The sequence below is a fragment of the Musca vetustissima genome, unplaced genomic scaffold (genome assembly GCF_032173495.1).
Source record: "Musca vetustissima isolate MV318-11 ecotype Yass unplaced genomic scaffold, APGP_CSIRO_Mvet_v1 utg13413, whole genome shotgun sequence".
Lineage (NCBI taxonomy): Eukaryota > Metazoa > Arthropoda > Insecta > Diptera > Muscidae > Musca > Musca vetustissima.
This window is the reverse complement of record NW_026879900.1, coordinates 64,119-86,407: the sequence shown is the minus strand read 5'-3', so window position 1 is coordinate 86,407 and position 22,289 is coordinate 64,119. Positions and strand designations below refer to the sequence as shown.

General features: G+C 35.1%; 2 protein-coding genes across 2 annotated transcripts; both read left to right on the top strand.

The window, feature by feature from the left end:
- The first annotated feature begins 714 nt into the window (after nucleotides 1-714).
- On the top strand, nucleotides 715-7,223 carry LOC133325072 (uncharacterized). The gene is made up of 2 exons (XM_061533897.1): nucleotides 715-748; nucleotides 6,175-7,223. The coding sequence occupies exons 1-2, from the start codon at nucleotides 715-717 to the stop codon at nucleotides 7,215-7,217; spliced, it is 1,077 nt and encodes a 358-aa protein (XP_061389881.1). The 3' UTR covers nucleotides 7,218-7,223.
- A 2,600-nt stretch (nucleotides 7,224-9,823) lies between these two features.
- On the top strand, nucleotides 9,824-10,907 carry LOC133325071 (tRNA (cytosine(38)-C(5))-methyltransferase). The gene is made up of 2 exons (XM_061533896.1): nucleotides 9,824-9,884; nucleotides 9,946-10,907. The coding sequence occupies exons 1-2, from the start codon at nucleotides 9,824-9,826 to the stop codon at nucleotides 10,905-10,907; spliced, it is 1,023 nt and encodes a 340-aa protein (XP_061389880.1).
- Nucleotides 10,908-22,289: the final 11,382 nt, after the last annotated feature.

Here is a 22,289-nt window from a genome sequence, read left to right as displayed (position 1 = left end):
TACCCTGCGTTTATGCTGTTATAAATAATATCTGTAGCTCGTGACTACAACTGTCAGTCAGTTCTATCCCATTTTCAATTAAAGTTTTTGTTTGCCAATGTAATGCCTAGTTTCTATAACAGAATTACCGTTAAATCGGGGGATGTTTCATTCCATACTGTTCTATTTGAACTCTCTTTCTCTCCCTGGCTCTCTTTCAAAATTGCCCCACATTTGTTTTGACATTTAGATTTTATGTTCTCATCACCAATGCGGCACACACACACACACAACCACACATCATCTAGTGTAGGCTGGCTGCTGTGATGAGTGCGACTGCTGCTGCTAACGCGCAGACACACTAACTAGAAACTAGAACACAATCGACATAAATATGTATGACGTAGTGATGCTGTTACAGCAAAGCCTTACCCCCCATAAAACCCTCATCCTTTATCAGATCTAAATGCAACTAAGCACGACGGACGACACGACGAATCTGACTAACGAACAAAGCAGCCTATGGTCTAGTCGTGAACTGCTCTGTTCTCTTTGCTAAGTAAAAGCTATTGGATGCTGAGCATGGTAGTTCAGTGTTAGTAAGAAAGGACGACAGGACTGTAACGGCAAGCTAAGATCTGCACGTATTATATACGGACCGAAAAGGAAGAGATATCAATTAAATGTATAATATTTAGATTAAAAAAAAATATGAAAAACTAATTTCATATTACAATGGCCACTACCGCAGCGAGCATAGAATGTGATAGTAAGTTAATGCTAAAATAACACACAAAATTTACACATATGATTTCGAAAATTATGTCTTTTTCTGTGTACACCATTTGTTGCCTGCAAAAAAACCCCGAAATTATTAACGTAGTAGTTGATTGATTTTTTATCCTTGAAAATGCCCAACTATTTGCAAGTGAATGAAACTGTGTGTATGTGTTTCCGTTCCTTTGCTGTGCTTGTGTGTGTATATATGCTATGCTGCGTTCTGTGTGTGTATCCTGTGTGCTTTCCAATTTTAGTAGGATGCTGGATGCTAAACGCCAGAGAGCGTATTTTTAATAGTTAGTATATACGAATCGTATAACTTTCTAGCTGCTGTGACTTTATACCAGTGGCATGACAGTGGTGGTGATGTTAAGTGATGTAACTGTTATGCTTCGGAACGTAAACAACAATAATAATAAACCGTTATACGAAAAACTGTTATTTACATTTAAACTGTTAGAAGTTTACATAGTAGCTGTGTAACAGGTTATGATTATTGACGAGTAAAAAACCACTATTTAAAATGTTGTTCAGCAATTGACCACACAAAATACTGCATTTAAAAAAAACGAAAAACTTTATAATAAAAAAATATACTAGACAAATAGACCACTATGTCATCATACAAATTGTTATGAAACCCTATTCTGATTGGAAAATGACTTTAAAGTGGGTTTCAATTGTCCTTCGCATATATGTCAAATAAATCCTCATAAAGTAGTAAGTACAAGGAGTTTTAAGTCCGCTCTATGGGGAATGAGGGTGTTGACAGGTACAATACAATGGAATTCTCCCAATAGAGTCAGTACGTTCAACACGTACTCGCAAGCAAAATCTTTACTAATAAAAGAGTAAAGTGATTGGTTGACTGACTTAACGATTCATCAACGCCCAGACGAAACGGCTAAAGCTAGAATCTTGAAATGTTGGGTGAGGGTCATTATTGGTCCAAAGGTGACAGATAATGCTGGGTTTTTGGAAATTCACACTAGAACGGTACGAAAAATACTAAATTTACCATTTGTATTTGGCGAACCCGAGCTAGAACTTTTAAATTTTGAATGAGGGTTACTGATGGAGTGAAGAAAAGATATATCAAAGGGTTTTTTTGACATTCGAACTATAAGTATGCGAAAAGTACTAAAATGTACTAAATTTGGTACAATTTCGTAGCATGGGTTGGGAAGTAGGGTCGATATAAGGAGGTGGTTTTGAAATCATGTACTCATGTATACGAAAAGTACTATATGGTAATATATTTGGTACAATTTTTAATTGGAAGTACAAAATGGAGCTGGAGTATGAAAATTTTAAATTAACATTACCGCCAGAGAGTAGAAATACATAGAATACGTACCTACGAGTTTTGGAATTTTTGTACTTATGTGTACGAAAAGTGCGAAATCATACTATAATTGGTACAGTTTTGATTTGGTTGAACCAATAGAGCTGGGATCCTGAAATTTGGTGTAAGGATCATTGTTGGGGTGTAGAATTATGATATGTAGGGACAATTCGTAATAATGTGTATTATATGGTACTAAATTTGGATTTGGGTGAACCGTTAGAGCTAGAATCTTGACATTTGGAGTTAGGATCAATGTTGGCTTAGATTTGAGCTATTTAGGAAGTTTTCGAAATTTCTACTAATGTGAACTAAATTTTGTGCAATTTAACTTTTGAGTTAACCGATGTATGAAGTTTTGGAAATCTGTACTAAACGGTACCAAATGCGGATTTGGGTGAACCAATAGAGCTAGAAATTTGGTGTTAGGATCATTGTTGGGGTGTAGAATTATGATATGTAGGGACAATTCGTAATAATGTGTATCAGGGATGCAAAAGTTGGCACAATTGTACTAATTTTAGCACTATTTGGAAGTCAAAAGTACAATAGCACCCCAATGACTTATTTATCACTATTTCTAATTTGTATCAAATTATTTTTACTTAAAAAAAATTGTAAATTGTAAACAAATTACAGGCCGCATTTTTGATTCGAATTGTATGAAATTTGGCCCAGCTCATTTATTTGGCCCAAGGACGAACCTTATTGAAATTGGGAAAATCGGTTCAGATTTAGATATAGCTCACATATATATTTTCGACAGATTTAATGTAAATGGTGGTCTTTCGATTTACACAAAATTTGGCATAGCGTACTGAATTGAGTCTGGAATGACGTGTTAATTTTCGTGAAAATCGGTTCAGATTTAGATGTAGCTCCCATATATATTTTCGCCCGATTTAATTTTTATTTGACATAGGTACATGTGTCAAGTTTTGCTGAAATCAGTTGGGATATATATAGCTCCCGATTTTAAATAAATGGAGCACCAAAGACTCAATGTTAGGCAGATTCACACAAAATTTTGTACAACGTACTTAAGATAGTATAGCCAAACGTGTGTCAAGTTTTGTTGGAATCCGTCCAGATTTAAAGTAGAACCCAAGGATCCAAAATATATCCATTAGGAACAAAACATGCATAAATTAGTCTAACCTAACCTGTAACAAGTTTCGTTGAAGTCGGTTCATATTTGTATATAGCTTCCATTTCTATTTTCATCCGATTTTAAGTAAATGTTGCACCAAACGCTTCATGTTTTTTCAGAATAGAATGACGTAATTGCGTGTAGAAGTACAGATGTAGCCCATATATATTTCTGACTGACTTCGTGTTAATTGGGCTCCAAATATTCCACGGGTGCCCGATTGATATTTGCTTTAAGGGGACCCCCCATTCTCGGGGTCAAAATTTTTGTTGATACAATTCGAATCTACACTGATTAAAGAATGTCTCTACAAAATTTCAAGTGAAAATCTCAAGAACTCTTGAAGATATAGCCGATTTATTGTGTCAGCATCAAGTGACGGCTGAAGGGCTTCTCAAACTTTAAACGCGTTTTTCTCTAAACATTTTTTTGCGAATGGCGGGCACGATAACTCAAAAACTAATAATCCAATTGGTTCCAAATTTTGCAATTTGAATTAGTGTAGATTCGAATTAAATCAAAAAAAAAAAATTGACCCCGAGAATGGGGGGGGTCCCCTTAATGACCCTTCTGTTAAGATGCATCTTTTTGATATACCCATAGTGGTGAAGGGTATCATATAGTCGGCCCCGTCCGACTTTCCTTACTGGTTTATGTATGTTTTTATTAATTGATAGTAACAATATTTTTTTTAATGTATAAAAAGTACAATCGGATTGAAAAAAGTACACATTTTATTGAAAGCCAGTACAATTTGAATAATTTCATTTCGCATCCCTGATGTGTATTATATGGTACCAAATTTGGATTTGGGTGAACTGTTAGAGCTAGAATCTTGACATTTGGAGTTAGGATCAATGTTTGGGGTAGATTTGAGCTATATAGGAAGTTTTGGAAATTTCTACTAATGTGAACTAAACTTTGTGCAATTTAACTTTTGAGTTAACCGATGTATGAAGTTTTGGAAATCTGTACTAAATGGTACCAAATGCGGATTTGGGGGAACCAATAGAGCTGGAATCTTGAAATTTGATGTTGCGATCACTGCTGGGGTGTAGGATTGGGCTTTGTATAAAGTTTTGGGAAATTCGTACTAATATGTACTAAATTTGGTACAAATTAAATTTTGGGTGAACCAATACAGCTGGAATCCTGAAATTTTGATTTATGGCATGTTCTGAAGGACATTCGAACAACATTCCGAATTACGAACCAGAATTAACCCGTTCATACAACACTATTCTAAATTCATGTCATCAGAGTTTATTTCTTCAAACTTTTTGTTTCTGGTTTTACACCAAAATTGTAACATATTTGCATAAATCACATATGAATCGAAATAGAAAAAATAATTATCTTTCTCCTGACTATAGTATGAACCCATATCTATTTACTTTTAATTCATGTTTTCCATTTTTTTCTAAAAATATTGCTATTTTAAATACATTTTTCAAATGTCACATATAAAAAATTGAATAATTTTTGTTTGCCCACATTTGTTTCTTGTTTTGTACGCTAATTAGAACCAAAGGGAAAGAAAAGCATATTGCATTCTACCGTCTACTAGGCTGGCCATTATATTTTTACCATCACGCAGGAATATCTGAAAAAGAAAATATTTAGCAAGAATTTAATGAAATAATACAAGAAAAAAACCGCCAATACCACCATCGTTTGTACCTTTTGCTATATTTTGTTTTTCTTTGTTTTGTTCAACGAACATCTGACCGAATTGCCAATTCTCTTTTGGTTACTGATTATCACTATTACCGATACAGAGGTGGGACTCTTACTTGGAACCCCTGAAAAATTAGGATCGCTTAAATTTATTAACTTAGTACTTAATAATAGAAAAATTAGAAAAAGAAAATACTTTCTATATTACAGTAAAGGGATAAATATAGTTTAGAAGATGTCGATCTCTGGAAAGCTGCCATAGTCTCAATAAAATTCTAAAAAAAGAGTGTAGTTCAAATGATGTTGAGGCAGGAGCATTTGTAAGATAAAGTTAAATACATGTATTCATTGTACAATAATACAAGGTAGGGGCAGCTTGAGGTGAATAACAAAAAAGCAACTATGCACGTGTGGCTTCTTCTGCCAAAAATAAAATAAACATTCGCAACAAGTGTTTGTGTTTATTTGACATTTTTTCAACACAAAACTAAAAACGCGAAAAATTAAAAACATTATTTTCATTTCAATTAAATTTGAATATATTCAATTTAATTTGAATTTATTTGACATTGTATTCAAAACAATACACAATGGAACAAGCCACCTTGAGAAAAACTTGTAATCAGTTGGTAGCTGTGCCCTACTTTTTAATTATTATACCATGGGCACACGTAACAATTGCTCGAATAATTGCAAACATTTTTTATAGATCTTTTGTGATGTAGGTGATTTTTTTACATTCCAAGCGATCACGGCATTGCAGAAACTTTTCCATGTTTGTAGTTTTTCTTTTCAAATTACAAACAAATATCCTTGGCACCACTTCATAATTTTTTATGTATACTAAAAGGGTTGAGGTTATAGACAGCTCTGCATTATCTCCGACCTCAATGTCAATAAGACAGTTGTTAAGTAGCTCGTAAACAGCACATATTTATGGGCTTTTATTTTAAATAAGTTTTTTCCAACTTTTGGTAAATATAAACATTTGGACATTGACAGTCCAATAGCCTTTTTTAATTTTATTATGACATTACTAAGATCACAAAGACGAGCCGAAAAGCTCGGTGGCCCTTCAATAAAAATAATAGATCGGTAAAAAATGTCTAGCAATTTTATTTGAAAAAATAAAAAAATGACAAGCGATATAAAATGCTGCATTTTATTGTAGCATATACGACGTTATAAGGTCACACTACAGAGTTCTATTGTATTTTTCTTAATTTTTTGTACATCCTCTCAGATTACTATCAAATTAGTGACGATGACTTAGACGATTGTGAAGATTTACCCGATGATTGTTTGTTGGAAGAAGCCGATATAGGAAATGCCACAACATCCCAATCTTCGCAAAATAATACACATACCCGTGGACCCTATGAACGAGCCTGGACAACAGACGCCACACGAGCATTAATTCACATACGAGGTCCGATGGAACATCGTTTTACCGAAGGACGACAAAAACGTACCGCTCTATGGTTGCACTGTACACGACAATTGCAGAAAATGGGGTTTCGTTATAGTGCCGGTAAAGTCCAAAAGAAATGGCACAACATTCTGATTACCTACAATAAGAATTTGAGTAAAAAATTCACATCCGGTTATGTTCATTGGGAGTTTTTCGAAGAAATGTATAAATATTTACAAGGTAAAAAGGCGGATTTCAATGAGAGCTCTTTTGGTAGCAAGAGACATCAGCAACAACAACAACAACAGCAGCAACAAACTCTTCAAGCAATTACCACAGGAGGTCCAACAACATCCACTTTAAATGTTGAGGGTACAACAAACAACTCATTTTCAAATGCCAATTCTGAAACGGCAATAATACAGCCACACGTGGAACTAGATTCGAAATCAAATGATGATTTCGATGAAGAGGATAGCAATTCATTGTCAGATCTGAAGAAACCAAAATTAGAAGTAAAAGACGAATCAGACAGTCCCGAAATGTATCCCATAGAAATAAATGATACAAATAATTTAATAAATAATAAAGTAGATTATCGCAGAGAGAATATGATGCAAAAATTTGTGGTATCTGGCGGCGATGAAAACGCCCGAATGGATACGCAATCCTGGTGGCAGGATTATTTTGATCGTAAACTACAAGTTGAACGTGAAAAAATCGAAATGCAAAAAGAAATGCATCGCGAACTGATGCAATTCAATAAAATGTCTCTACTGCAACAGGAAAAAATCGAACGTATAAAAATTGAGGCCATCAATAATCTAACAAGTACTCTGCAAAAATTAGTTGAAGTTAAATATAAGAAGCTATAAACTTGTAAAGTTGAAATTTGCTGTAAGAATTTTTAGAATAAACACAAAATTAGAAACAAGCGAAAAGGTTTTTATTTATTCCCAATAACATAAGCTGGATATGGCTGGGATATGCCAACAATATAATAAACTGCAGACCCTCACTTGACGTAAGTGCGAACATTTCCAACTATTTAGCCACCACCACCAACTTCTTCCGGGAGCGCAATCTAAAATTATCTACTGGAAAGTCTACTGTAAGTCAATTTTGAACTTGACATTTCCATTGAAGGTAGGCGCATCCCCACAGTGCATAATCCGGGAATACTTGGGCAAGGATAAAGAAACGTTGGTAGCGACATACAAGGCCATAGGACATTCAATCCTTAATTATGCTGCCCCGTTTATTCCGAGGCACAATGGATATCCTTGCAAACAGCAGTAAATAATGCACTCCGAATTGCAACCGGATGAGTCCAGATGACGAGCGTCGATCACCTACATGAGGTATCCTCAGGATGCTGTCAGTAAATCATCATAACGTGTTGTTGACTATACAGTTCCTGCTGGCATGCTATCTGCTGTATATTCCCAACTATCACACAGTCTTGGCGTATCGAAAGCAAATTGTGTCGGGTGTTCCCGACGACAACACCCAAGCAAGTACTGCATTGACAACATATACTTGTGTCGATGGACGGGTAAGATCTACGTCTCCTCATTAAAATAGTCCACTGGAGTCATGAAGAAACACCATGTTGCAATTATCAGGGTAGCATTCTGGCAGGTCTGGATATTCTTCCACGGCGTATCACATACATTCGCAAACCACACTGGCGCCGCATAGGTTACCACTGACCGCCGTCTAGCGACTTGAGCGCATTGTTCCTACTTCTAAGCTTATCGCATAAAGCAGTGGCTTGCGCAGACGACTTGAAAAGTCCATCGAACTTTAATCCCAGTATCTTAGAGTAGTTAGTGGTCGGAATCAGTTCTCCATCGACCATTTTGTTCAGCGTGAGCTTCATTTTCGCCGTCCATGTGATGAAAAGTGTGTCTGTAGATTTTGTGGCGGATATTTTCATATTTACGAGATCAACTATATAGAAGTTTAAACTCTCACATATGTCATCAATAATGGGAACCGGCGGCATGATCGTACAAATCTCCGCATACCATATGATCTCTTTGCCGTCCGGTGTTTGTGGAATATCAGAAAGGTAGAGGTTAAACAGTTCCGGAGAAATTACCCTCCTTGAGGAACTCCCTGTTTCACTTTACGGGGTTTAGACTTTCTGTTTCTGAATTCACACATATATTTGATTATCCAACGTTTCAAACACGATCGGAGATTTGTCTTCACTATATCCTCGAACAGCTTGGCATGGTTGACGGTTCGATAGGTCAAGTGCCAGGCTTCAGGATGTATGTGGGTGGCCAACGACAAGTTGAGAACAGATGTTAAATACTCAACTCCGGATTCATTCAGTTCCTTAAACATTATCATGGATATTCCGTCCGGGCCCAACGCTTTGGATGACTTAGCGTTTTTGAGGACATCTGCAATGTCCTGCTTCGTGAATTGTGGTGGTACCTCTTCGGCTCGGAGTGCCCTTATGCGACGTAGTACACTCCTTTTTGCCCCGTCACTCTCGGGGTGCTCAATCAAATCGAGCACTTCTTCAGGTGTGTCACAGTTACGTAGTTAAATGTCACTGCCGTTCTGTCATCCTTCCTTCCAGTATTAACTTAACCGTTACCCACAATTTACTTGTTCTTACTTGACAATGTTGCATTGCTTCAGAGGATCTCGCCACTTTTTGTGCTCGCATACTAGTCTGTTGTTTTCAAGGGTAAGTTCACACCACAATAGGGTCTTCAAGGGTCGTACGAAGGAGCTAATCACGCTCATTAGCCAATACAGTTGCCTTTTCAGGGAAGCTTGGTTTTACTTTGTGTATTCGACCAGCAGGTATGAAGGGAGCGAAAGTAACACTGCTTTTTCAGAAATTTTTCTCAGCTTCCCGAGGATATGAGGGAATGGGCAACTCTCTGCTGTGATCGGAGCCTCAATGACTAAATATGATAAAAATTTCAAAACTATCCGCAACCGCGCCATAAACTACACTTGTTGCCTTGATTATTGCGAGTTCTATGTGTATTTAGTATGTGCTCTCCGACGAATATTTCGAGGTATTGCAATAAAATTACAAATTTTATATACACTCCACCTTACGGTAGATGATAAAGCCTCTAGTGAACATAATTAGGAACAATTAAACTAGTTCCGTTTCTTGTAATGGTTCTATTCTCGAAACCTATCAGCTGATTACATACAACATTTTCCATACATACCTCTTTCTAAACATGGCGTTATGTGTCGCACTTCATACGTAAACAGATGGGTGTCTTTCGTTTTTGTTTTGATATGGATTTTATCGTTATTCACTTCTGTCTTCAGCTATTCGCAGCGTGGTTAAATGCCCTTAACGCAGAACGAACGAATTGGTTGGAATTTATTTTGTTTGGATAAAAGGAACAACTTGGGAGCAACGGTAACCAAAATTCCAAAGCATATCCCTTTTACAACAATTCGAAACAATTTTATAATTTAAAAATATTTTGAAATGGATTTAAAAATATTGGAACTATTTAGTGGTATTGGAGGAATGCATTATGCCTTTGAGTGTAAGTAACCTGTTCAGTTCAGACAAAGGATATATTGAATTAAACAATCCATATTTTTTAGACTCTCAACTTAAGGGTGAAGTTTGTTCAGCAATGGACATAAATACGGTGGCGAATACTGTATATGCCCACAATCATCCGTCGACTCCAGTGCTGAATAACAATATACAAAAACTCAGTGCGAAAACTTTGGACAAATTACAAATCAATACGATATTAATGTCTCCGCCATGTCAGCCGCATACACGTGTTGGTCAGAAACGTGATATCGAAGACAATCGTTCGGATGCTTTAAATCACATCTGTGAGTTGTTACCCATGTGCCCCTCTGTACAATATATCCTTATGGAAAATGTCAAAGGATTTGAAGAATCAATGGCCAGAGCGAAATACGTTGAAGCATTGGAAAAATCCGGTTTCTATTATCGAGAATTTATTTTAACGCCCACACAAATGGGTATACCCAATACACGGCATCGTTATTATTGCATAGCAAGAAAAGGCAATGATTTCCAATTTAGTGGTGGGCAAATTTTGACAACACTACCAGTCGATAATGCAAATTTTGAAACCAAAACACTGCCATCATTGTTGGAACCACCTTCATCCGATGAATTTCTGTTGGAACAAAAAATTTTAAAACGGCGAGTGTGGTTATTGGATATTGTCACAAATGAAGCAACAAATACAATGTGTTTTACCAAGGCCTATACCCATTATTGTGAGGGAACTGGTTCGGTGTATTGTCCACTGTCATTGGAAGAAATGCAAGAAATTTTTGGCAAATTGAAACTAATGGACGAAACTCAAAGCAGCTGTGCTGAAGAGCCAACATATTTGGAATTATTACATAAATTAAAATTACGTTATTTTACACCACGTGAAGTCTCCCGATTAATGTGTTTCCCCGACTCGTTTCAATTTCCACCCGAGACAACAAATCGTCAAAAATATCGTTTACTAGGAAATAGTATAAATGTACAAGTTGTAGGTGAATTAATAAAGTTGATGTGCAAAGTGTGATTGATGTATATACATATATTTTTTTTTTGTATTAAAAAAAAGAAATTTTGAGAAAAATTTTAAATTAATCGCTATAAAACATTGGTGATTAAAGGAGTTGACAATACTTGTTATAAGTTGAAAAGTATAAATGCGCACTATGTTTCGTACGCCGATGGCTGTACGATTATTTCGTCCGGAGCTAACATTGCCTTCCGAGAAGCACAATCTACATTTATCCACTGCAAAGTCTACTGTGTCATTTTTCACTTCAAGATGTGTCCAGATGACGAGCGTCGATCACTTACATGAGGAGACTAGGATGGAGTCAGTCAAGCAACATAATGTGTTCTAGACTATACAGTTCCTGCTGGCATACTATCATCCCAACCATCACACAGTAATGGCAGATCCACCTCTGCGGGACATCCGTCAGGATTTCAGGCGCTATCGTGACGACATCCAAGACATCATACCAACGGACGTCAACAGATTGTCTATGAAATTCGTGCATCAACTGGCGGTCCGAAGCCATAAATAGATGCAGATGCCACAAAGTCCTACTACAACATCTACCTGCAATTTTGCAGAGTGAGAGTCTTCTTCCTTGGCAAACCAGTTTTATTCTGGCACAACTAAGGTCCGGATACAGCAATGTTTTCAATTCGTATCGAGAGCGCATTGTCCTCGGAACCCTAAAAAGGTGTCCCTCCTTCCAGCAAAGCCCTCACGACACACACCATCTATTCAATTTTCCGTCCGAGCCTAGAAGGCTATTGCCTATAGACTTATGGCTAAAGCCAATAGAGGTGGCACAGTTTTTCCGGGTACCCTCTTCAAATCCGAATGATATATATATAATATATATATATATATATATATATTCGTCCGATTTAATGTAAATGGTGTACTAAAATCCCTGTATATCCTTCGATTTAAACGAAATTTGACACAGCGTACTCATTAAAGTCTAGAATGATGTGTGTTATATTTTCGTCCGATTTTATGTAAATGGAGTACCAAATTCCCTATATATCTTTCGATTTCCTCGAAATTTGGCATAGCGTACTGAATTAAGTTTAGAATGATGTGTGCAAAGTTTCGTAAAAATCGGTTCCGATTTAGATATAGGTCGATTTGCACGAAATTTGGCAAATAATCAAAGGGTGTCTGATTGAGATTAAATTTTAAACGGTGCAGCACACCGAACAGCGTGTGTTGCAGTTATAGATAACAAACTAAAATATAGATAAAGATTACATATTTTAGATTACATATATTAGTAACGGGTATCATATAGACGGCCCAGTTCGACTTTACTACTTTTCTTACTGGTGGATAATCGGTTCAGATATATCTTCCTCACATACGTATATTCCTCCGACTTAGTCGGATTTATACCAAAGTACGCACAGGTGGCCTTCTTGAGCTTAGAGAGGAAAAGCTTTTGTTTATATCGTTTTCGATTTGAATATAACATCCATGTATATAGAAAAGGGATACAAACATGGTGTAATTATTACAAGGTAGGACATAGCTACCATCCGATTACAATGATATAAAGGTGGGCGAGAGCCTCGGAGGTAATGGACGAGGTGTGCCTTTTATCTCAAAATTGGTGAGATGGAATGAAATAATCAATTTCCCTTCTCCATTGAAAAAATATAGCTTAAACATCATACCTACCAAACAGTCAGAGCCATTTGCTATTTGGCATTTGACATCGATCGCTTCCAGTTCTACCTTATCCTCATATAAACGGCAGTACTTTACTCCATTGTTGTCCCAATTAAGTGTGAGATTTTGATAACCAAAAAGCGCCAACTGGCGATCGACATATATTATATAATCAACGGTTCTCGGTAATTTGTTTCGTATGGAAAGCCATTGCCAACGTCACCAGTTGTTGTTAGTCGCTCCCAGAGATGGTCCGTCAGAAACAGTGACATAAATGACATACATTTCCGACGTATAATACATACGTCAGAAACGTCGGAAACCCACACAAAACCGTTAGGTTTTTGACAAGTTAGCTATTCCTATTAATCAATTCGAAAATTACGCATGCTTGACCCAAATCCATATAAAATGTCAAAATTTTCTTCTCAAAAAAGTTTAGAATTTTTTATCAGCTCTAGTAAGGAATAGTCAGATGTACGTAAAAATAATATATACATATGTATATATTCTTGAAAATAACTGTTTATGTCCTGATTTATATTAGGCGAGTTTACTTGCGGCAATTTTTATCGTTCTCTTTTGAACTTGCTCCATGCGTCTATACAAGGCAATTCGGTTTCCAAAAAAATTTTTTATTTGTTGTTTTTTTTCACATTTAAATATATATAAAATGTCAACAAATACGAAATACACAAAACGAATTGCCAGAAAATTGTCGGTACGAGCAATTTTTTTCCATTTCTATTCCCCTTGCCCCTCTCTCCAACAAACAAAGACTTGCCGCAAGTAAACTCGCCTAATCTAAATCAAGACTATGGTAATAATATTGAAATAAATGACGTTTACTACATTTATTACATTTTATACAGGTATATGACGTTTTCGACGTTTACAACTTTTTGACAGTCGAAAACCTAAAAATTCATCACACGGACCATCCCTGGTCGCTCCCTACTTTTTTGCGTATGTAGACAACAAAGTTCAAATGTACTTACCGAATTTCGGAGGCCCGTATCACAAGAAGAATAAACTTATTGGATAAGAAGAAGGAAAATAGGAGGAACCCACAACGAAACTGTAGTGAAACATATATTTATATCGTTGTAATCAAGGCAATTTGTCGTAAAAATTTCAAAACGATGCGGGACCGGCTCCTTAACCAGACATCTTCCTTTAATATTTGTTTTTATCCTCAGCCTTAATAGCCTCACTAAAAAGGTGGAGAGCCCGACAGTATTTGTTGTAGTACTATCTGATTCTGGAAAAATTAGTTTTTTTAAGTCCACTCATAGCGACCAACTTCACCCGTTCCTTGACCTCGCTATAAGCAATATTGACTGTATCTCATAATTTCACTCAAAATACATAATTTTTACTCAAAACAAACCTTTTCACTCATTTTCAAATTTTTTGTTATTATTTTGTGGTTTGTTGTGATCGCTACAAACGTAAACAATCCTTGTCTTTTCCCTTTCCACTTTCTCAAACTTAATTGTTTTTCCAATTTCCTTTTATGCTTTCCATTTATCCAATTTGACAATTGTCAAAGAAGTGTCATCACATTTTTTGTCCATACCTTCTTTTTTTCAAATTCCTTTCGTCCTCATTTCTTCGAAATACTGAAAATTGTATACGGAGGAAAATTTTTCGCAGACAGGGTCACAAAATTTTTTTTCTCAATGAAAAACGGCAAAAATGCAATGATTTTTCGTTTTAAATCGTTTAAAAATATCGAAATATAACTGAAAACGAATCGAGTGTTGTGAAAATTGTAAAAATTTACAGAGAATATAGGAGGTGATGCAAATGTGGTATACCCATTTGTTTTTAGATTGCCAATTTTTTATTTTTTATCCGATTAAATTGAAAATTTACACTTAACATGCTACATGTGTTGCCTTTCCATGTATCAATTTGAAAATAATATTATTCTAACAATTTAAGAGATATTTGAGAAAATATTTGAAATCCCATAAAAACTGATTTTAAAAAAAGTGTAGGTAATGTGGTATACCACATGATGTTAATGTGGTATAGTATAATTTTCACTTCCAATTGATATCTTATATAATTTATTGTTTTTAATAAATGCGAATTAGATCGAGATTTATGCCTGTTAAGATTTTTAACGGATACGTTGAGTGCAACTTTATATAATAATGTCTACACATGGCAATATTTAATTTTTGTATGGAGAAGTAGTTAAAACTCATAGCCTTTGTTTTTCATCCTTGTGATTCATGGTAGACTCTCGTAGAGTACAAATGTTTCACATAGTAATGAGATTTTGTCTAGTGCTGGCCTTTTTTCATGCAGAATCAAGGTATACCACATTACCTACACTTGTGTTTACTGAAGAAATGTCTAGTTTTTTTTCCAAATTGCTGATTATGTGGTGCAATCGCGCATATTATTTGATTTTTAGTTCATACTGATTATTTTAATGCTTTAGTAATAACGATTAAAGTACATCCGTGAAACAAAAAATTATTTTTAAACTTCAACCGAAAAAAAGTCAATTTCATGAAAAATTTTATTTTTGGTACTGATTCTCAACGTGATTTAAATAAATTAAACAGGTCATTGCTATCTTATTTTTTTGAGAACAGCAAACTATAGAACATGTTTCAGTTATTCTAAAATTTTCAGTTTACAAAAAAAGTGACTATACCACATTACCAACCTATACCACATTTGCATCACTTCCACTAATAAAAAATTAAAAGGAAAAAATTAGTGGAAAAAATTTAAGGTGGAGTTCAGTGTTGTAATATTTAATGTAAAAAAACCAATAATGGTCCCTTTCAAATAAAATATTTAAATATACATAAATTCTTAGTTAAATTTCCCAGTGAAGAAAGAATTTCAATGAAGTTTTATAATGAAACCTTTTTAAAAAGAAAAAAATCTGTAAAAAAAATTATATTAGATATACAAAGGCTCATAGAAGAAAAGAATGACGTTATACATGGTGTTGCCAGATTTAAATATTCGACACGGTTGACATTTCATATTTTCGCCAAATTGCCAGATTGATTGATATTAGTTGAACGTGATTTTACGAACAAAACAACAAAATAAAATTGAAGAAAAACATTGGTTTTGGATTTTGTTTTGACCGGTATTCACGTAAACAAAATATTCCAATTAGATATTCTCTCCCTCTCTCGCGCGAGAGAATATTTTGTTTATTTCTTTTATTTGACATTCTCATTATTTTTTTCCTTTTCAATTGGAATTTTCTTTTAATCTGACAATATGGTTTTAAGATTTGCTATTAGTGTAAGTTATTTGTTTGGATCTTAAAGTTTTTGAGGCGGTATCAGAAAGTAACTTGTACGGACTTCGTGTAGCTGAGATGAAAGCAGTTGGAAGCCAAAAATAATATGGTTTGTGTGGGCAGACGATGTTTTTCACCTGGGTTGAGCTCCGAGGACGGCAATCACTCATCAACTACATAAGTATGAATGCTACTTAGACCTGCTCGATTCGCAACATGATCTGGAGACTCTCATCTTTCTCTCTCTCTCTAGATCATACAGATACTTCCAGGCATGTCTGGTTGGGCATAGAAAACACCCAAACATGTACAAACAAAGCCTATTTCTATGCTGACCTAAGAGAAGGAACTTCATCATCTCAGGAAGATGGTCGACTGATGTTTGTGTTATTGCCTTAGCACAATAGGAAAAAAGAAAAAGCCATCTGGCAATGTCATGCATGAAAGCGGCAGTAGTCCATTCCATTGTTGTCCTAATCAGGTGTGAGAAAATTTTCCTATAGACACCTGTTTTGATCCACATACTGATTTTTTACCTCATTTTCTATTAGTGAGTGATTTTTTACCTCATTTTCTTTGTTAAGAAATTCCCAATAGTACGATTTTTATGTTTTGCACCCTAGCTATCTTCTGTCAGTTTTTTTCGCAGTATATCTTGCTGACCAATGTAATATATCCCTCAATCTGCAGATCGTATGAGTGTGACTAACCTCATCATCTATTTCAATACCATTTATTTCACTATATCTTGGAACCCAACAAAGATTAATGACTCGTCATAAACTAGTTGATAGCCTAAAAGGGCTACCGACGTATCGATCGATGAGTACCAAAACTGGCTCTAATGGTTGTATCATCGATGTTCCTTGGTTATCAGTTGACCAGTATCTGATGGTTTTGCCAGGTTAATTTTTACAAATGGGCCAACATCATAACATCATAAAAAGGAGTCTGAAGAATATTTTAGGACATTGACAAAGTCGATTCAGATAAATATCCAGGGGTTTCAGACATGTGGCAATTATTGACAGAGCTGAATAATGCTCAGGGGTTGTTGCAGACATAACTTCCTGCAATGAAATTATTCGTCAGAGCGTGCAAAATATACCAAGGGTTCAGGTTTATCTGCAGAGTTCCTTAGAAAGGCAGTTGAGGACATTGATTCGCTTGCGGAACATTGCAAATTCGTTGTTATGTCGGTCCCAAGATATCATTTTTTCAATTGTTCCTGAGTTAGGAGTCGAAGCAAATTGATTTAGCTAACCAGCCAATTTTCCAGGGGTTAGCTGGGCAATTGCTGATAGAGTTGAATCTGTGGGTTTGTCAATATAATAAAAAAACATTTTCCTGATAGACAAAGTTATGCGTCAGAACCAGGGTATGACCATAGAAAAATACCTAAGCTAATAAGGCCTATTAATTACCGTCCTCATGAAGGTAGTTAATCAAATATACTCTCTTTGGTTGTAAGCTGGTGGTCATATCGGTACCGCAAAACTCCCTGAATTCAGAATCGAAGCAAGACTACTCATCTATAAAGCCAAGGGTTAATCGTAAGGTTGCAGATCACTTGTAAAATTTTACTGTAAGTAGCAATCGAGGCCCAATATGGGCAGGTCTCCTCTATCAAGCCTTATGGCTAATGAGTGTATATACACTTTGAAAATGTGACTCATAGAAATATTGGTTTTAGACCCCATGTTTCTTTAGACCAATTGCGTTTCAGACAATTTGGAGTCGATTTTCAAATGTCCAGTGAGCTGTAATGATCCCTACAGTCAGTTTCATATCTTTTTTGCCAAGAGAGTTTAATGAATTTGATCTACGCCTAGAGATCAAAAGCCAGATGGATTAGAGGTTCCTCCCGTCATCTGTATCCCGCTTTCTTATGGATTCTACCTATGTAATCGGTGGTTTAACAGTAGATAGGTGGTTTAACAGTAGCATCAACTGGTATGTTGATCGACTGCGAGCCAGTACGAGCAAGCTCGTCAGCTATTTAATCACTATGTCCGGGTTGCAATTAAATCCAGACGAAGTGGATATATATATTTTTTTTTTGCTCGAATTGTGATTGCTTCCCAGCCTACACATGCTCTTACATTTCTTGCACACTGGTTGATTGCGCCAAGGATATGTCGTCGTTCAGAGGTACTTTACAAATTTCTAACTGGCTCCATTTTGCACTCGAGCTACTTTTGCTGATAATTCATTCATTGTATAAATGTGAAGGAAATCGGTACTAACATCCAAGTAAATGGTCATTTGCCTTGAAAACTACGGCGTGCCACATTTCGCCATGAAGTTTTTTCTTCTCTGCCAAGTTTTTAGTTGAAAAGAAATTCTGTTATATTGGTATCCTTCTATAGAAGAGAGTTTTTAATTATTTTCGCCATTAAGTTGATTTTTCCAACTGCGACAAAATCAGTGTTTTTCCTGCCACCTTCGATTATTCTCCTTGAGTTCGGCAACTTTCAATATAAAAGGAAATACTGTTGCGTAGCCGGCCTTTGTAACAGTTTATAGTTTCAAATCCCGGTTCGGGAACGCCGCACATCTACAAAATCTTGAATCTTCTTTTTTTGTTATCATCGGTCCATAGGACAAAGGGTCTTTTAAGACATGTAATGCACGACTAGACGTGTTCCCTTTTTAGGAAATGTTTGCATGAATGTCGTATTATTGGCGAACATGAACAGTCCCGCGAAAAAAGCAAGCAAATTTTGAGCCGATTTGTAAATACCAGCTACGTTGAGGTTTGTTTACTAAACAAAGAATGCCACAGTTTCATCCCTTTCCGATGAATGCATGCCGCATTTTGCGAACAAAACAATAAAAGAAAATAAACAAAAACATTTCATGTTTGTTTTGCTAAATCTATACGTAAACAGAGAGCTTTTTGTTTTGAAAAAATCCCAATTGCTCTCTCCCAGTTTGTTTTTGTTACTCTTCCTTCATTGCCATGCATTCGTATTATTTTTTTTCTTATTTGACAGCCAAATGACATTTACACAATTTTTCCCCATTTTACTTATATAGCCATACAGACATTCATTTTCCTGTTGTACGTTTTTCGCATAAGTACTGAAAAAATCATACTCGGAATCTGAATAATAGAATTTATTATAGCGGACGCTTGCCAAGAATTTTCCCAGGAAAATTTGAAAAAATTTAACAAAAAGTAATTTAGAAACCACAAGAAAATTATATTATTACACTAATGAAGGAAATATATGTGAAATGAATGAAAAATTGAATTGAATGAAGTGAAAAATTGATTTGTGTAAATCGAAGAATATCCCAAATTTTAAGGTGGAGTTATTGAATTTTACAAAAGAAAAATACCTTGAAAATTACCCTTACTTGTGTTTTAAATAAAAGTGAAAATAAACAAAAGATAAAATATTCAATTTTGAAGGATTTCGAACAAGGTTTCGTTGAATTAAAATAATTGTAAAATTGTGACACGGTCATTTAATTTTTTTTGTGTGAAAAATATACATTTAATGCACACAAAAACACACACGCACACAATGAAGCAAGTGACGTTATACATGGAGTTGCCAGATTGAGGTATCATTTAATTATTTAATTGGGATTTTAATGGAGAAATTGTTGGAAGAAAAGTTGTCGGGGTTTTATGGCTAATGAGGGTATTCTGGTACTATCAAAAATCTGTTTTTTTGATATCATAATGGAACATTTGTTACAACGCGTTTAGACTACTAAATCCACTTGATCTCAAATGTCTCACTTGGTTGGGGTACACCTGATTTTTTGACCCAGAAGTTCGGGTACGGGTATACCGATTCTACGGAACCGATTATAATTTTAAAGGTTAATGGAATTATTGTAGTTTTCTAACCATAATAATAGAAGGTAACAGCAAGTGTTGTTGTACAACAACCACATGTAAATTTGTTGTTGTAAGTTATACTAGTGTCAACGTCATTTGACAGAAAAATGTAAACAAACAAATTATCAACAAATTATTTTTTTATTTAATATTTTCTAATCCTCAAAATAAAATTTGAAAAACATGAATGAAAATCTATGAAATTTATATTTCTATCGCTTCCACATCTTTCCTATAATTGAGCCATTGCCACCTATATATGTGTAACACATATTAAAATACAGGGAATTGCGAGTTATTCCATGAAGAAATATTTGCTTCCTCAAACTTTCCCAGCAGGCAGATTGAGTAAATTGGATACGGGAGCACATTTAATAAAGAACAAATTCAAGTTGTATGCGTTCCCAATTTTCCTGATGGGTGATTTTTAAAAACATAATTTGTCAAATTCATATTTACACTAGTATTACGTTGGAATCAAAACAGCTGGGATTTGCTGTTAGTCTTGATTTATATTAGACGAGTTTGCTTGCGGCAATTCTTGTTGTTCTCTTTTGAACTTGCTTCATGCGTTTATACAAGGCAATTCGGTTTCCAAAATATTTTTTTATTTGTTGTTTTTTTCACATTTAAATCTATATAAAATGTCAACAAATACGAAATACACAAAACGAATTGCCAGAAAATTGTCGGTACGAGCAATTTTTTTTCATTTCTATTCCCCTTGCCCCTTTCTCCTACAAACAAAGACTTGCCGCAAGTAAACTCGCCTAATCTAAATCAAGACTTACCTTTTATAATTGTACAATGTTTTCTAACAATTTTGAAAAGCTCGGGTCAAATAACCAATTAACCGGGTATGCCTGCCAAGAAAAAATATCCCCATAATTTGGTTAATAATCAGAGATGGCCTGTAAGAAATATTGACGTAAATGACATACATTTCCGACGTATAATACATACGTCAGAAACGTCGGAACCCTACCCAAATCCATTAGGTTTTTGACAAAATATCTATTTCCATTAATCAATTCGGAAATTACGCTGCTTTACTCAAATTAATAAAAAATTTCAAAATTTTCTTCTCAAACAAATTTAGAAATTTTTATAAGTTCAAGTAAGGAATGGTCAGATATATGTAAAAAATAATATATATTCTTTAAAATAGCTGTATATGCTGATAATATTGAAATAAATGACGTTTACTACATTTTATACAGGTATATGACGTTAAGAAACGACGTTTATTTTTGACAGTCGAAAACCTAAATATTCGTCAGACGGGCCATCCCTGGTAATAATACTTACCTCTGGAAGAAACTTAAAAAAAAATCTTATTGCTTTTAATAAACAAGAGTTAAGCCTTCCTCTTCTATAAATAAGAACTACAGATTAAGCTCTTCCTCCAACTACTTGAAGCAGAATGGTATCGGGCACGTCCGAAGTTTGAGGATAGTATAAACCCCATTAAATTTTAATTAGTATATCTGAATATTTAGGAAATGAGCTTAGGCCGTTTAAAACCCAAATGTGTTTTGGACATTTAAATTGTCAAAGTATTCGACCTTCGAACAATAATATTAAAATTGATGATTTGTGCAGTCTTTTTTGTGAAAGTGGTCTCAGAAACATGGTTAAAAAGCTAGTCACTATTCCTGGGTACACTCTTGACCGAAATGATCGTCCAATGTCTAGAGGGGGTGGGGTTGGATTCTTCATTTTTAATCACATTAAATTTGAAGTAGTTCGTCGGTCCTTGTATTTTGGAGTTAGTCGCTTTTTATTGTAGTTAGCGACGGCTTAGAAAAAACTTTTTTTGGTGTTGTTTATTTGCTTCGTGGCGACATTTATAAGTTTGTCCTCTGACCCTTTCGCTAGGTATTGTTATGTTATTTTTGTTGCAGATTTTAATTACAATTGGTTTAACTTTGCAAAATCACCTAAAATGAGGGATGTATCAATGAGATTGGGACTTACAATCGTCCATAACACTCTTCCTACCCATTTTGATGTTTCGCATACATCGTCGTCTTCATGGTTTTAAGTCGTCCTGCTTCAATGAAGTATTCTGGGAAACTTCAATCTCCATCATTACGTGACATATCTATTTACTTTCTACAACTTTTTAAGAATATTCTAACAATTTCAACTTTCCCTTTATGCTAGAAAAAAATGCGTGTGGTCCTATCCATAAATCTAAGGGATCTTTCGGTATGGAAAATTTATGTCCCCTTAGTATTCTTCCCACATTGTCTAATATAGAGTAGCATCTTATGAAATATCAAATATAAGATTATATCGAAGGCACGAAGACACATTGTGTGACAAATATTCATAAAAAATAATAGCGTTCCATTTTTTTAGCCTTTTTAAGCCCATTTTCACTGTAGGTCTATGTTCCGCTGGCATATCAGGTTGTTGAACATGTTAAATGTAAGTCTTGAAATAGACCCCATTTAAAGATCACGTCTGATTATAGGTATTTTGATGGATCAGAGCGCATTTTTTAAACGAAGTGGCTGGTAATGTCTTTGCAAAAAGATTACCAGTACCTTGTTTTGATTATATATACCATTATATGGCTCAT

Coding starts and splice junctions, on each gene's coding strand:
- LOC133325072 (XM_061533897.1), top strand. CDS start 715: ATGGCCACTACCGCAGCGAGCATAGAATGTGATA. Junction 749..6,174: donor AGCGAGCATAGAATGTGATA/GTAAGTTAATGC, acceptor ACATCCTCTCAG/ATTACTATCAAATTAGTGAC.
- LOC133325071 (XM_061533896.1), top strand. CDS start 9,824: ATGGATTTAAAAATATTGGAACTATTTAGTGGTATTGGAGGAATGCAT. Junction 9,885..9,945: donor AATGCATTATGCCTTTGAGT/GTAAGTAACCTG, acceptor CATATTTTTTAG/ACTCTCAACTTAAGGGTGAA.